Raw genomic sequence first — 16128 nt, forward strand, 5'->3', positions numbered from 1 at the left:
TCTGGGGCAGGCGGGAATCGAACTCATGCGGAAGTGGCTTTAGATTCTCAGTGCTGTGCTTTAACCTGCTGCGCCACCAGGGAGGGCCCCTACAAACCATTTTATTACCTATGACTAACAACTCTTCAGAGAAATATGCATAAAATGTATTATAATTAGGATATATGTGTGTCATATATAGGATCAAAATCATGACAAGATCCTCAACATGGCAAAGTTACCTGCTGTCTAATCAATGGTATTTGCAGGAAGCTTAAGGCCGGACTTTGAGTTAGGGAGTCTCCTAGTCAAGTAGCTCACAGAGAATTCCCTAAATGTTTGTGGTTATCATTGCTTTTTGTTTACTATTAGAAAACCAGTTTACCTGTTCAGAGAAAATTTTAAACTATCCTGGAGGTCAACACCAGACTACTTTTATTTGTGTGAAGTTTCAACAGCTTCACTTTATTAAGGACTTACTCTGTGTGAGGCATTGTGCTAAGTGTGTCTACGTTTTTTTTTTTTCTTTCACCATTTTATTCTGAAGTACTTGACTGTTCTTTTCAGTCCTCATTTATAAACAGCCATATTTAAATGGGGCTTTGACATAGAACTGTTCTTTGGAATAAGTATCTGTCTTGGCAAGTTCTGAGTCATGCTTTATTCTTTAACTTATAGTTTTAAAAGCAAGAGATTAATTTAGTGAAAGAATGCTCTGGTATCTAAAGAAAAGTTTCTCTTGGTTTACCTATAAGCCATTCCCTTTTTGTGCAAAAGAAACAGCCTGTGACATTTAGTTGCATTTTATGTCAAATAGGAAAACAGCAAATTTTCTAAATACTTAAATCAAGAATGGTGAATGTTTATTTTTTTTTTTCTAAGCTGAAGGGGCCATTCTCAGTTTTTTGAAGTCTCTGGGCAAAACAGAGCCTTAAACAGCTTAAAAATTAGCATTTTATAGTCAAGCATTTAATCTATCCTAATCAAAGGAGAGATAGGTACATTTGGTAATTCAGTCCAAGAAAATTCAAAATACTATAGGAAAATGGAAGTATGTGAGCATGAACAGTATGAAGTTACTATTGCTTTCACGATATTCTGACTTATGTCTAGATAGAATGAAGATGTAACATTCATAATGAAGAATGAAGCCTTCTAACAAAACACACTGACTCATAGCTTTCTTTTCTCTTCCTTTTTTCCAGACCGGAGTCAATCCGAGCTAGATTTGAGTGGTTCATTTACAGAAGAATTAGAGGATACTATCAGCATAAGAAGCAAGTCTGTCTCTGGTACTTTGGACAAAGACTTGGTAAGTTGGGTGTGGAAGAAAAAGAGTCTAGTGATAATAACTAAAGCTACAATCTTGTCCCTACCTGTCCATTTTTACATGATGATGGGTTGAGAGTCAAGTGAGGTTGGAGAATCATGTCTCCCTGTTAGCTTTTACCGTCAACAAACACAAACAACTAGAAAATGATTGAGAAAAGTCGATAGGTAATCAGGTTAATGAGTGAAGACTCTCTCTCAGGAAAGCTCTATTGTGGCTTTCAATTATTTGATAAAAGCACATCACTTATTTTAAAACTGGAAAACAAGAGATTTCCAACATATTCTAAGCCTGCTGTTCTAGGCTTATTTGACTACATGTTCTGTATGAGTGTCTTTACATCTCAAGTTATTCCCAATAAGCTGCTTTCTTTCTTGATACTAAATTATATGAAAATGAATGTTTAAGTAAACTAATTTATAAAATGGGAAGGTTGAATTAGATTATTGTTATGTCTCCTTCCAGTTCTAATATTCTGATATTATGATTTCTGTAATTGCCATAATGCAATTTGAATTCCTTGCAAGAAAGATATAACACAAAAGTTAAATGACATTAATATAATTTTTCCAAAGCAAGCTGGGAAACTTATTGTTCTAAAATACAATGTTATTTATTATATTAAAAGCTGGAAAAGTATTCTATGATTCACCACAAGAAGAGAGAGTGTAATGAAATCAAATAGTTTCAAAGGTTACTTATGTTTAGCTTTTAAAAACAGCTAATTTATATGTATGAAATGAGTCCTTGGCTTTGAAAACATCTGAAAGTCTTCAAAACCATAATACCACAATTATTACCTAAATATTTAAGCCGGTTTTATCACAGGTATACAAAGATTTTTCAAAATAAACTTATTTTTGAATAGTCTCACATTTACAAAAATTGATAAAAAATCCCCATATACCCCACACCCATTTTCCACTGTTTCTCGTAATTCATGAACTGACACTGATACAACGAGCTGAAGTCCATCCTTCATTCAGATGTCCTTAGTTTTTACTTACTGCCCCTTTTGTTTTCCAGGATTCCGTCCAAGATGCTGCATTATATTGTCATTTCCACTTAGACTCCTCTTGGCTATGACATATCCTCAGATTTTCTAATATTTTAGATTATCTCGGTCATTTTAAGGAATGCTAGTCAGGTATTTTGTAGACTTTCCCCTTAATTTGGACTTGTCTGATGTTTTTCTCATTATGGGTTGCGGGGAGGGAGATCACTTGGGCCAAGTACAATTTTCACCACATGCCAAGGATACATGCTGTCAACATGGCTTTCACAGCTGACATTGACCTTGATCACCTGACTGCAGTCATGTTTATCAGGTTGACCCACTGGGAAGTCATTTCTTTCCCCCTTTCCTGTCCTGCACTCTTGGAAGGCCATCACTTTGTTCAGCACACACAGAGTAGGATATTAAGCTCCATTCCCTTGAAGATGGACTATCCATGTAAATTTATGTGGAATTATTTTGCTTGGAGATTTGTCTCTTTTTGCCCATTTATATGGCAGTCAGTCATGCATTTATAGTGCTCTGCACTACAGCTATTTTGTTTTATGTTGAGTTATAATCCACAGCTCTTTTGTTGTTCATGTTCATCCAGCCTGGGTCATTTGGAACTCTTTCAGTTGACTCCAGGGTCCCTTTGACAGACGCCAACCATTGTGGGTTGGGGTTTTTGTTATTGTTGCTTGTTTTGTTTTATGTTGAGTGCTTTCATGGGTGAGGAAAAAGGGCAAGTAGACTGGTGTAAAAATAAGCAAGTTTTGGGCAAGTATTTGACAAAACAGACCATTTAATTGGCCAATGTCCAAGACATAAAAAGATGTTCTACTTAGTTCTTAGTTATAGAAGAAAAGAAAATGAAAATCATAAAGATTTGGAGCACATTCTGGATTAACAAAAGTGAAAAATTATATGAAAACAAACTTGTGAGACAAGGACACAGAGCACAGGAAACTATCATATGTAGTTCATTAGACTGAACTGGTACAACTACTGAAAGTTTGATATTCTCTTAAGAATACTACAGCTAAGCACTCAGATATATATCTTATGACTCATCAGTTCTTCTCACTAGTATATGCCCAAAGGGACACTTGTGTTTCTATGCGCTAAGGGACATTTTCAAAAATATTTATAGCAGTTTTGTTCATAACAGAATACATCTGGAAACAACCCAAAGATTTAGCAATAGAAGAATGAACAAGTAAAGCGTGGGATATCACACAACAGAACACTAATAAAAATGAGCAGACTGCAACATGCAACAGTGTGGATGAATCTTAAGACTATGGTACTGAGAAGAGGCAAAACCCAAAGGAATCGAGAATATTTCATGCCATTTGCATTGAGTTCAAAAACAGACAAGGCAAAATCCTGTACTTCAGGGGTATATACATAGGTGGTAAAACAAAGATGTGATTACCATGAAAGTTAAGAGTTGGGTATTAAGCTCCATTCCCTTGAAGATGGAATATCCATGCAAATTTATTGGAATTATTTTGCATAGAGATTTGTCTCTTCTTGCCCATTTATATGGCATTCAGTCATGTATTTATAGTGCTAGATTCCAGGATGGGAGGAAGAGCTTGTGATAGGGACAGGAAAAGGGGTCTTCTGCTTGATAACTTCATATTTTTTATACTGCAGATTTATGTTTTAGGTATATTTTTTAGCAAAAAGATTTTTAAAGCAAAAGCACACCTAAATATAAGATGTATGTATATGTACAATAAGCTCAATTTATTAAAATTTAGCTAAAAGAGATTTTTATGTATGACTACTTCAATTTGCTTTATATAATTTTTCACACAAATGTATAAAACATGATATGTACCACAGGATGCAAAATACTAGTTTAACTTGGAGTGAGAAGAGGGCCAGGAAACAAGAGACTGCAACAACAAAAACTATCTATAATTTTTAAAAAAGATTGTACTTATACATACAGAACTGGGATACAGGCCAGAGGTTCAGGGGCGGTGAGATGATTCACTGGAGACAGTGGGTAACAGAACAGGCAAACTGAGAAGTATATTGTTGAGGGCAGCAGTGGGCAGGTCAGGAGAGGTCTGCTGCTCCATGTGGGTCACCTCCGGGGTGGGGGTTGAACTCATGCTTAAGTGGCTTTAGCTTTGTAGTGCTGTGCTTTCACTTTCTGTGCCACCAGAGAGGGCCAAAAAATCCATAATTTTTAAAGGCAATGTATCTATGATCTAATCCACACATCTCTGAATCCTGTACAGTGGTATAGACCTTAAAACATTAAAGTAATTTAAATATGCTGTCCACAGTGAATCACCTTTGAGCTCATAGAGGTAGAAATTGAACACCCAGCTTTGTGTGATTCCAAAGTTCATGTTCCTTTCATAAAGGAAACCCTAGAAAGAGGAGCCTATTCTGGTGGCATAGTTCAAATTGAATGGAGGACAGAAAAGAACTGAACCAAGGGTGGGGTGATTCCTAGACATTTTTATCTCAATTTTCATGTATTTAAAAATGTGGGTTTACGGTGAAAGAACTTTCTAGGGAAGAAATAAACCAATCACTGATTCTGTTTTCTTCCTTCTTAGGACTTCTTAGAAGAGAGTGAAGAAGGCATCAATAACTTAGTGTCCTCCCGGTTTTCTGCAAACACTTACAATTTAGCAAGTGGCCGGTCAACCGTATGTAGTTTTCTAACATGTGCTAGAAATTCTTGGCTTCTCTTGTTGATTTTCTGTACTTTTCCAAAGGAGACATGAATGTGGGAAAATCTGTGATATTGGGTTGAAAGTTTTTATGGTCTCCTCTTTGTCATTTGGCAACAGAGTACACTTTGGTCTAGTTTTGCATGGCCTTTTATTTATATTTATTTTAAAAAATTTAGTTATGCATATAAGAGCTGGGGTGTAGACCAGAGGTACATGGAGTTGAGAGGATTCATCAGAGACAGAGTGGGGAGCAGAACAGGCAGATCCACTGAAACACTCTGCTGAGGGGAGCAGCGGGGGAGACAGGAGAGATCTGCTGTGCCATGTGGGTCACCTCCCTGGCCAGGGATCAAACTCATGCTGCAGTGGCTGCCAATAGCTTCATAGTAGTGCTGCATCTTAACCACTTGCACCACCTTGGAGGGCCCCTATACAGGCATTTTAGGAATTTATTACAACTCCTGAATTTTTTTCCTTCAGTTCATGGTCCTTGCCCAGTTTAAAACCTCTTCACTTCTTTGTTCAGGCTTACATGAGATCTGGTCCTTAAAAAAGTGTTGTTTGGCTCAGCCTTGCTTTATGACAGCATTGTTGAGGAGGAAAAAAAAAACAATTAGAGCCCACATTCACAGAAATGCCATTATTTGAAGATCTGTCTTTATTACACATTACATTTAAAGTTGCAGTTTCTAAGGACCTGCCTACAATGTTAACTGAAGTCTTATTGAAAGTTGTCTCCATGGCTGCTGATAAATTTCCTGACTACCATTCTCTCAACTCCCCAGCCATACTCCCGTCCTCCACTCTGCCATTCATTTTCCTAGCACTAATGCCCAGTCAAGTTTCTCTCCTACTCAAACAGCATCTGTAGCTTTCCACCACCCATGGAGTTAAGTACCTTCTTAACATCAGTGTTCAAGGCTTTCCCTGAGAGGAAGGTGTTATGACCCTGAGTGCTTGTACCCTCCTATGTGCCTCTAAGTCTCTCTCTCTCCCTCTCCCCCTCCTTCTCCCCCTCCCCCTCCCCATCCCCGGGCTCTGATACCCTTTCTCCTTTTTACCTTTGGGCAACTTCCTTAAAGAATTCTCAAGCAGGCTCTGACAGGAAGTGGACCTACCTAAATGTGCCTGATGCTGACTCCGACACTGTGAGTTTTCAATCTTTCCTTTTCCTTCTTGCCAACCATACTTCACAGATTTCATTGTTTGGGAAATAGGATGAGGTGGGTAATTTTTCCAGCGTTCATCTTTTCTTGTGTATAATTAACCAGATTTTTTTTTATTTTAAAAGATAATAATGGAATACTATTCAACAATAAAAAAGATAAACTAATGCCATTTGCAGCAACATGGTTGGAGCTAGAAGGGATGATGCTCAGTGAAATAAGTCAGAGAAATATGATCGTTTCTCTTACAGGAGGAATATAGGGGGACCAAAGAAAGCATTAGGGAAAAGAAATAAAGCATAAAACAAGAATAAACAGGCAGCTATAAATCAGAGACATTCTGCAGGGAAGGGGGAGGAAGAGGGATTAAAACAGGGGACGTCAGACACAAGGGACTGTGTTGATGGTGCACAGGTAAACTGGTTATGGGAATTCTATGGGGACTAGACCTGAGAAAATAAAGCAAACACTGTAAAAAATGAAAAATAAAAATAAATGAAAAACGATGTAACATATGTATATGTTACATATGCAATTATATAAATTAATTTTTAAAAGACAAATAAGGTTACAGAATCCAATTATTCCAAAGATAGAATAGTCATTAAATTAGACACTGTGTGTCAGTTAAAAGTCGCATGGTCCCAAGTATTTAATGATAACGAAATACCTTTAGAATAAACATCTCTCTTTTTAATCACGGCATTCATTTGGTTAAGAGCATAAAATATAGTTAGTAATTAAATTGCCCCATTTGCCTTAATTTCTCCCAAGCTTCAGCATTTGTAGATCCCTACATTTTCTTCTATCTATAAGGGACTCCTGTTGATGGAAAACTCTCTCTAAAGATGTAGCTACAGTAAGACGTGATGTAGACACAAGTTCATGATGCAAGGAGGCAATGAGGAGTGGTTGGGAGGTGCTCAGATTAAGTCAGAGGAGGGGGTCTTGGTATTGCCAGTAATTTCAATGAGACACCGTTTTTTCATGTTTTCACAAGGAGATTTGGGGCTTAACCTAGTAGTTCTTGCAGTTCAAAGTATGGTCCATGGACCAGCAGCACAACATCACCTGAATGAAAAACTCAAAAAGTTAGTTCGAAGAACCCCTTATGTCTCAGTGTTGCTTAGACCAAAAGTAAAACCTTGGTGGCTCATTTCTGACTGGCAAAGCTTGATGAGCACCGGTCCATATAAGTACTGGTTACAGCCTAACTTCTTAGTAGCCATTAGAAAAAATAATGTACATAAGTTGAAAGAAAAATAGTATATCTATTCTGTGGTTAAATAGCTCCTTTTACTATTTGCTAGTTTGCCAATGGAGTGCACATCTACAGGAAAGTGCATGAGTTGATAAACCTTGGGATCTGATTGTTATCAGCACTTTCCTTTCCTATTTCACATCGATTCTTGTGCAGTACTTGTTTTTTTGTCACAGTGAGGGCTAAAACTGTTTTCACACTGATAGAACATCATTGAGAATAAAGTGTGATGCGATGTTGACACTGAACTAGTCATTAGTAGTTTGTATGATGGTCTAGTAGATGTCACTGTGTTTCCCTTAGTTTTTTTTTTTTAATACCCTTTGGTGCCCTCTGGGAGTTTGCTATGATGCTCTGGGATGCTTTGAGTTTAGGAATCGTGGGCCGAGAAAAGTCGAATCTTATACTCCACCTAAGACTGAGAACATCAGAATCTTCATGTTAACAAGATCACCAAGTGATCTAACTGCAATCAAAGTTTGGAAAACGGTGCTCAAAGGGATCTGTAATGCATGAAAATTCTGTTGCTTTAGGAACAGGGTAGACAGGTCACTTGCTAGCTCTGTTTAAGTATGTTCTCGGAACTAAGGAATTCTTGGTGTGCACTTCCATCGACTGAAGCATCGAAGAGAGACTGGCCACATTACTGCATTCTGTTCTCAATGTCTTTGTTGAGCAATTTGATGGATTATAATGACTTCGAGGTGTGTATGTGTGCACAATGTACATATGTGTTCATGTGTACCTAAATGTGGTATTTATAATATGTGCAAAGAGAGATTAACTAGACTACATACATTTTTGCGAGTGCGCGCGCACATTACATAGTCTAAGCTTTCTTTGTGCTCACCGTGATCCTTCTCAGTGGCTCACAGACAGGACTTTTGAAATTACTGGGTCAATAACTGCAGCCTTCCGGGTGGTCTTTTGTGACAGTCATGTTGCTAAGAAACAGAGGTTGTGCTGCTGGCACTAAAGGGTAATTATATTACATTTAATTTAAAATGTGTCTCATGTCATTAGTGTCTTATCAGAAACTTCATTCATCCTGACAGATTGGGGCTTTGTGTCATTTAATATTTTGTTTATTGGTTGGTGTGTTTGTGGTTTAATGTTTCATTTTGTGAGTTGCTCCTTCACAGAGATTTACAAAACTGGCCACACAACTGCCCAGGGAAATCTTGGTAGTGATGGATACTTAATGTTTCCTGTTGAAGCTGCAGCCCTGGCTCCCCAGAGACTAATGGGGTGCTCTGAGGGGGAGGAGTGAGATTAGCTTGTGGTTTCTGCTCACACAGACTTTGAGATGAGCTTTCCTTTGTCTTGATCAGTGCAGTCTAGACACTGAAGTACATTGACCTGAGTCTGCTGGTGAATAAAGAAGAAAGCTACAGAGATAGAAATAGGAAGTGGGATTGGAAACCCCTCAGTGACCCAGTATTCATTAGCAAAGGCTGAACAAAGGCTGTTTGCTAAGCCAAAAAGTCCATACTTCCCGCTCAGCAACTGTCCTGCCTTCTTATTAATTGTTCTCAACCTGTTGGCCTCTCTCAGGCTGGAGTTTTATACCACCCCGGAAAAGCAAGCAACATGAGTGATTTTGCTTTCTTCCCTCACCAGAGGTGCCTCTGCTTTTTATAATGAGCCAGAGTTGTAATTTAATGAAAATGTGGGTTTTATAAAGAGATTATTAGAATAACACTCCACCTCTTTGCATCTTGTTTACTCCAGACCAGCCTTAACAGCATGATGAGTGTTTACAGTGAAACAGGAGACTATGGCAATGTGAAGGTCAGTGGCGAGATCCTTCTGCACATCAGCTACTGCTACAAAACTGGTGGACTCTACATTTTTGTCAAGAATTGCAGAAATCTTGCCATTGGTGATGAAAAGAAACAGAGAACAGATGCGTAAGCACATGGCACATCCCTTCGACTATTTCAGTCACTACATTTTCTGGCATATGTGTGTTTCTTTTTAGAAAGGCCTTAGCATTGATGTTGATTCCCACCTTTCAGAAGGTTGATTTTCATGTCCCTCCTTTACCACATTTCTAAATATTTTCTGACATGCATGTGTAATGGTATGTCCACCGTTGTGATTTTTAAAAAGCTATCCCTCTGGCCCTCCCTGGTGGCACAGCACTGCACTGAGAAGCTAAAGCCACTTCCTCATGAGTTCGATTCCCGCCTGTCCCAGAGGTGACCACATGGCATGGCAGACCTCTCCTGACCTGCCCGCTGCTCCCCTCAGCAGTGTACTTCGTCGATCTGCCTGTTCTGCTCCCCACTCTGTCTCTGGTGAAGCCTCTCACCACCCCTGAGCCTCTGGCCTGTACCCCAGTTCTGTGTGTACAAATAAATAAATCTTAAAAAAAAAAAAAGCTATCCCTCCACCTAATTCAGGACCGACATGTTTGTAGTTTATACGGCAGCAGCTCTTTGAGATAAACAGTTGACACGTTGGCCTACCTCAGGATGTATAAGAGTATCCTGTGAAATTTTGTTCTAGGAAATCATCCAGAAAATTAAAGCACCAAGCTATTTGCCTAACTGAATAACTCCCTAAAGGCAGTGATAAGTCCGGGGAGCTGCCTGGGATGGCTGGGATGGACCGAGGCCTCTTGGAAGGGAGCTAGATATGAAGCTATGTTAGAGTCCCCAAGGCCCATGGCAGGCTCAGAGATTCCCTAGACGGACTCACGGGACTTCACTTGTTGTTATGGTTGGCCACAGGACAAGGCATATGCAACAAGGTCATGGGGAGTCTGGGCCTAAGCTTCCAAGTGTCTTTGCCCAGTGGGGTCACATAGTTTGTTCAATTATTCTAGCAACTAGCTGTGATAACTAACACTTGCTCACTTTGAGAATCCTCTGGTCATATAATCAAATTCCTGTCCATCAGAAGGAAAATATGTGCTAAGTATAAGTGTTTACAAAATAATTTAGTTACACTGAGCCATGTAGATCATTCTGAGAATGATGAAAATCCTCCTAAAATCCAGCTTCCGAGATGACCAACTCTGTAAGCAGGCCTTTGTGAGTAGAGCCATCTCAGGCCTGCTGTGTTACCCCTTTTTTACGTAATAAATGATGTAGACCCACAAAGCTGTAAAAAGGAATTTGCAGGCATTTTAGATAAGTAAGCAGAGAGAAACAAACCTTGTTCAAGAAAATAAAGTTTATGTAGAGGAAAAAGAACAAAAGCGAAGACTCTAAGGTGGCAATGCTCGGGCAGGGCAGAGGATGCCCAGCGGGCCTGTGTCTCGGGGATTTTTCAACGCTTTTTCCTCTAGTCTAAAATCTCATCATCCTTTGTTATTGGATCTCTCCGTGGCTGTACTTCCCTGAGAAGCTGTGGCCAGCTTTACAGCTCTTATCTTGGTCTTTCTTTCACTGCCCCTGTCCAAAGTCTTAAAAATTTCTGTCCTTATTAGCCTTAAAATTTACTGTCCTCATTAACCTGCCTGCATTTCTCTGTCCTTATCTCAGAAGCTTTTTTAATTCTCCCAAAGTCCCTGCCTGCACTGGCCCCGAAGCTGCCTAATTAACTCTAACTTGCCCTAAGACTCAAGAGGACCTCCAAACCTCTGTGAGCATCTCACAACCACTGTGAGCATCGAAGAGGGGCATCTAAAGCCCCCTAGATGTGCTGGGGGTTCTGGTAGCATCTTGTACATTTCAGTCTTGTACATTTCTGGGTCTACCATGTGGCTCCTACTCCAAAAGAATTCTGGGCTATCTCAAAGCCAGGTGTTGAGTGGAATTGCTGTTGTGACTTCAGGTTGTTATTTTCTGTTTCTTTTTCACCATTTTCCTTCGTTTACCCACTACCATCCACTCTACTCATCAAGAGTCCTAACATCTAAATGGAGACAAGCATCAGTCTATCATATTTTGTGAGCCCATTGAACATAATAATAGATTACATTTATTGAATAGGATATGTCAACTCCTTGTATGTATCACTAATTTAACTCTCACAGTACCACAAATTACTGTTATTCTCAGTTTTACATATGAATAAACTAAGGCAGAGAGAGCTCAGGTTCTTAAGTTCACCAAAATCAGCGAGGCACAGAGTGATTCGAACCCAGTTGGCTTGAGCCAGAACTCACACTCTTTACCACTATCCTCCTCCTGTCTCATGGAATGTCTAGAATTATATGTTGAAGTGTACTGTTACATAGCAAACATTGTTCTCATTGTTTCTCTCTCTTACCCTCATATAACGTTATAATTTAGTTCCTTTATCCCTTTTACTCACTGGAGTCTCTGAACATTTCTTGCAAGGTAGATGTTTCCCAGTAATTAATTTCAGTTTTTCTCACCTACAGTTATGTCAAGTCGTACCTTCTTCCCGACAAGTCTCGAAACAATAAGCGCAAGACCAAAATCAGAACAGGCACCAATCCAGAATTCAATGAAACACTAAAGGTAAATACTCTATATCATAACTCATGTGGTATTCTTCACAGCTGCATTGGTTTAGAAGTAACTATGGAGAATTTGTGTATATGTTCTGGAAAAGCACAATTTGAGTAAATTATCGTAATAATCTTGGCTTTCTTGACAATTTTTAGAAAAGAAAAAATGCAAACCACTTTTATTTTGTTTATTTCTCAGCGACTGCTAAAGTTACATGTTAACTAGAGATGACCCAGCAAAATGACATCTGTGCTGGCACATCTTGCCCGAAAATATGTTTCACCCTTGGAAAAGCTGTGTTTTTCTCTAGTTTCCCTTAAAAGAAGTTTGTCACAGTTTTGACACTAACTTAGCAGGTCACTTAGTACACATTCATTATTTTGGTGGCACAGCTTGACTATGTTCTGTTTCTTGGTAGGATTTCAGATCTTAGCTAAATTTAGGCATGTGGTTAGTGATAGAGATGCAGAGTTGGGCTTGAAAACTTACAGAGAAAATAGTCTGCATAAGATTTGACCCAGACCCCAGGCCCAGAGAAATTACTTTTCCCTTTGGGCTGCCATGGGACACCCCTTCTCTCACCCTCAACCACCTGACCTGGTAAAGAAGACCCGCAGGGACTGGAATAGGCAGCATTGCCAGATGTAGGGACACATTTGTGGAGAGTCTGCCAGAGTAAGAAGTTGGTGAGGGTAGAAAATCATAAACCTGCATATGTAGATATAAGAAGCCGATTATCAGGGGAGATCAAAATGAGAATGAATGAATGAATGAATGTAGACAGGGGGTACATCCAGTGACTGTCATAGGGTAACAAAGATGAGCCCAAGTGGAACAGGTAAAAGTGGTGTAAAATGGCAGATTCAGAAGCAGGGAGCCAAGGTTAATCATGTCAGGGCCAGCAAGGACAAGTGCAGATGCAGGACCAGATTCAGGAATCGGTCACTCAGAAGTGCATCCAGTTAGTGGTTACATGGAACAACAGGAGGGTGGAAGGTGTGTGCGCAGCTGGCTCCCGATAGCATACTGCTGGGAAAAGGAAAGCTAGCTAACACAGAGAGATTTACTTTCTGCAAAATGTATGCACGTATCTTTTCACCCCTGCATTTAGGCTGGGCTTTATGAAATTTGCTGTTAGCCCATGTTGGGGAGGAAGCTAATCTTCCTCTACCCTTCTAGGTCCTCCCTGCTGGAGAAGAATTCAGTTGACATAAGGAAGATTAACAAAAGTAAAGACAAATTTAATTACATGAGCACGGGGATCCATAGACTACAGAAACTGTGATCTGTCAGCCAGGGATTATAGGTAGTTCTTAGAAAAGGGATAATACGACATGGGAGGAAAAGACAGATCAAAAAGAAACTTTGAAGTTTAGGAAGGGAATTTTCCCGGGGTTTATTGGCATATAAAAACCGACCCGAGGCTGAGGGATCAGACCCTCCTTTGAGGAAAGCCTCTCTTCTCTCACTGCAGGGAGCACCACAGCGAAGAGTTATTTCCTGTTTTTAAGGAGATAGTTTGGCAAAGCATTGTTCTTGGATTTTCTGTTTTCCAATTTCCTCCAGGTCAAAATAATCTGCCTGTCTCTTTGACACATGCTGTGTGGTCTGGTGACACATCCTTGGCCTGATAGGAATTTGTCATTGTCAGCCTTTTGGAGGTCCTTGTTTTGAATAAAATTAGACAGAGGAGTGGAAAATTGATCATTTAAAAACTTGAGCTTACAGAATAGTTACTGAAAATACTGAGGCAAGTGAAAAACAGGTAAAACTGGTAAGATTCATCACTTAACACTGTTCATAGCATCTGGAGTTTATTGACTCCCTGGATTAGTAAGTGTGTGTCTCTCACTGCTAGGCCTGACACAAAATGAATTCATGGGCTAGAACCTCACTGATGCAGAACCAAGAAATTGTTTTCTTTGCATTTTTTTCACATTACTAATACATAAGATCTGAAAGAGGACGGATGGGAGTCAGTTTCAACCTGTCCTGGGGCTGAACTGAGCCCTTTTTCGCGAAGCTGATATTTCAAATCTCATTTGCAGTACACCATCAGCCATACCCAGCTGGAAACACGAACTCTGCAGCTCTCCGTCTGGCACTATGATCGATTTGGACGTAACAGCTTCCTTGGAGAGGTGGAGATTCCTTTCGACTCATGGAACTTTGAAAATCCAAGTGATGAGTGGTTTGTGCTTCAGCCCAAGGTAGGAAGTGCTTCTAGATGAGTCACATAGTTGTACAAGTAGGCAAAATATAGCAAAATCGATGTCACATACCTAGAGAGCCTGGAGACTACCAGTTGTCAAGTGATAATCTAAAAAGATTTGTACAGATAATTTTGGAATAAGTGCAAATCCATTCTTTTGGAAGCCCTTCAGGGAAGAATGCATAATACAAACCAACATAGTCTCATATATTAATTTGTTTTACTAAAAATGCATTCCACATTTGAATAATAGAAGAACATATGTGAGCCTGTAGAAAGAGAGAGCTTTCATGTTCGCATCAATAAAACAAATCCATAGAGCAAGATCCATGCCAGAACATTCTCCACCATCAGACTATAAGCAGGAATGGTCTTGCCTTGACCCACATGAGGATGTGAGAGTAGCTAAATTGCCTGGCTTCCTGCACCCCTATTTAGGGCTATATACCCCAGGTCTTGAGTTCTTTTCAGAAAAAAAGAACTGCAAAACCAGTTCCAGAAGTTAATTGACAACATAGCAACTAGACCAACAGGTACCTTGGATTTACTCGGCACATCTTGATACATTGGCAGTGATTTTTTTTTTAAACCCCAGGTGAGGTATTACAAGGTCATATTTATACAAGCAAAGATTGTTCTTTATTTTTAAAGATTTATTTATGCATACAGAACTGGGGTACAGGCCAGAGGTGAAGAGGTGGTGAGAGGATTCACCAGAGACAGAGTGAGGTGCAGAACAGGCAGATCAATGAAATACATTGCTGAAGGGAGCAGCAGGCAGGTCAGGAGTGGTCTGCCACACCATGTGGGACACCTCCCTTGCCAGGGATTGAACTCGTGAAGTGGCTGTGTCTAGCTTCATAGTGTTGTGCTTTAACCCCTTGTGCCACCAGGGAGGGCTCAGACTGTTCTTTTTAGCAGAGTTAAAGAACAGAGTTAAAAAGAACATATAGTAGGGCCCTCCCTGATAGTAGGGTGCAGCGGGTTAAAGCACAGCACTAAGAAGTGAAAGCCACTTCAGCATGAGTTCAGACCCCGCCTGCCTCGGAGGTGACCCACATGGCACGGCAGACCTCTCCTGACCCGCCCGCTGCTTCCCTCAGCAGTGTACCTTGTCAATCTGCCTGTTCTGCTCCCCACTCTGTCTCTGGTGAATCCTCTCACCGCCCCTGCACCTCTGGCCTGTACCCCAGTTCTGTGCAAATAAATATTAAAAAAAAAAAAACATGATAGTAATGACACTGGATTCAAATCCAACTTCCTGTCTTCACAACTGTGTGGCCTTGGGCAAATTACTTAAAACTTCTCAGGCCTTGGTGTTCTCATTTCTGATATAATTGGACATAGCTTATAAAGACACTGTGAGACTGGAATAAGCACTTTATGTAACGTGTGTGGAACTGTGTCAGGCCCGCTGTATACTTTCAGTAAATGCTAGGCAGTATTTATGGTGTATCTGAGCCCTTATATTACAGTTGACAGAAATCCCAGCTCATACTGCTTAAAAAAAAAAAAAAAAAGAGCTTATTGGTCAGTGGGTATCAAGCATGATTTGATCCAACTGCTCAGATCTTATCAAGGTCCTGGATTCTCTTGGCGTCTTTACTCCTCTGTGTTAGTTAGCTTCATTTTCAGACTTCACACAGTGCTGACCCCCCTCACTATCTCCAAGTATGTTTTTCTTGGACCCTATAGGAGCTGCAAGCTACTCATCCTTGCATCACACTGTTCAAGAGCTTGAATTCCTCCTCCCGTGTCAGCCTTACCAGTGTCCTGGGCCCAGCTCCCCTAATTCTAATGGCAGTGCTTGTTCTGAGTTTGTCCCTTTGGCCATGGGTGAGCTTCATTGACTGGTTTGAGAAAATCAGCTTAGGGCCCTCCCTGGTGGCGCAACAGGTCAAAGCACAGCCCTAGGAAGCTATTAGCAACCGCTTCAGCATGAGTTCAATCCCCGGCCAGGGAGGTGACCCACATGGCGTGGCAGGCTTCTTCTGCCTCTCCCACTGCTCCCCTCAGCAGTGTACTTTGTCAGTCGGCCTGGTTTGTTCCCCACT

General features: G+C 40.2%; 1 protein-coding gene across 2 annotated transcripts in view; it reads left to right on the top strand.

The window, feature by feature from the left end:
* SYTL5 (synaptotagmin-like 5) overlaps window positions 1-16128 on the top strand; it is an 80086-nt gene that overhangs the window by 51587 nt on the left and 12371 nt on the right. The window contains exons 8-13 of one of the 2 annotated variants that reach the window (XM_004689943.1): window positions 1185-1295; window positions 4899-4981; window positions 6091-6156; window positions 9167-9345; window positions 11772-11871; window positions 13911-14072. In XM_004689943.1, coding sequence (XP_004690000.1) covers window positions 1185-1295; window positions 4899-4981; window positions 6091-6156; window positions 9167-9345; window positions 11772-11871; window positions 13911-14072 — 701 coding nt within the window. The remainder of the gene's footprint in view (window positions 1-1184; window positions 1296-4898; window positions 4982-6090; window positions 6157-9166; window positions 9346-11771; window positions 11872-13910; window positions 14073-16128) is intronic. The other variant, XM_004689944.1, reaches the window with a different exon arrangement.

Source organism: Condylura cristata, unplaced genomic scaffold (assembly GCF_000260355.1).
Source record: "Condylura cristata isolate star-nosed mole 26May11 unplaced genomic scaffold, ConCri1.0 scaffold00027, whole genome shotgun sequence".
NCBI classification, from domain to species: Eukaryota; Metazoa; Chordata; class Mammalia; order Eulipotyphla; family Talpidae; genus Condylura; species Condylura cristata.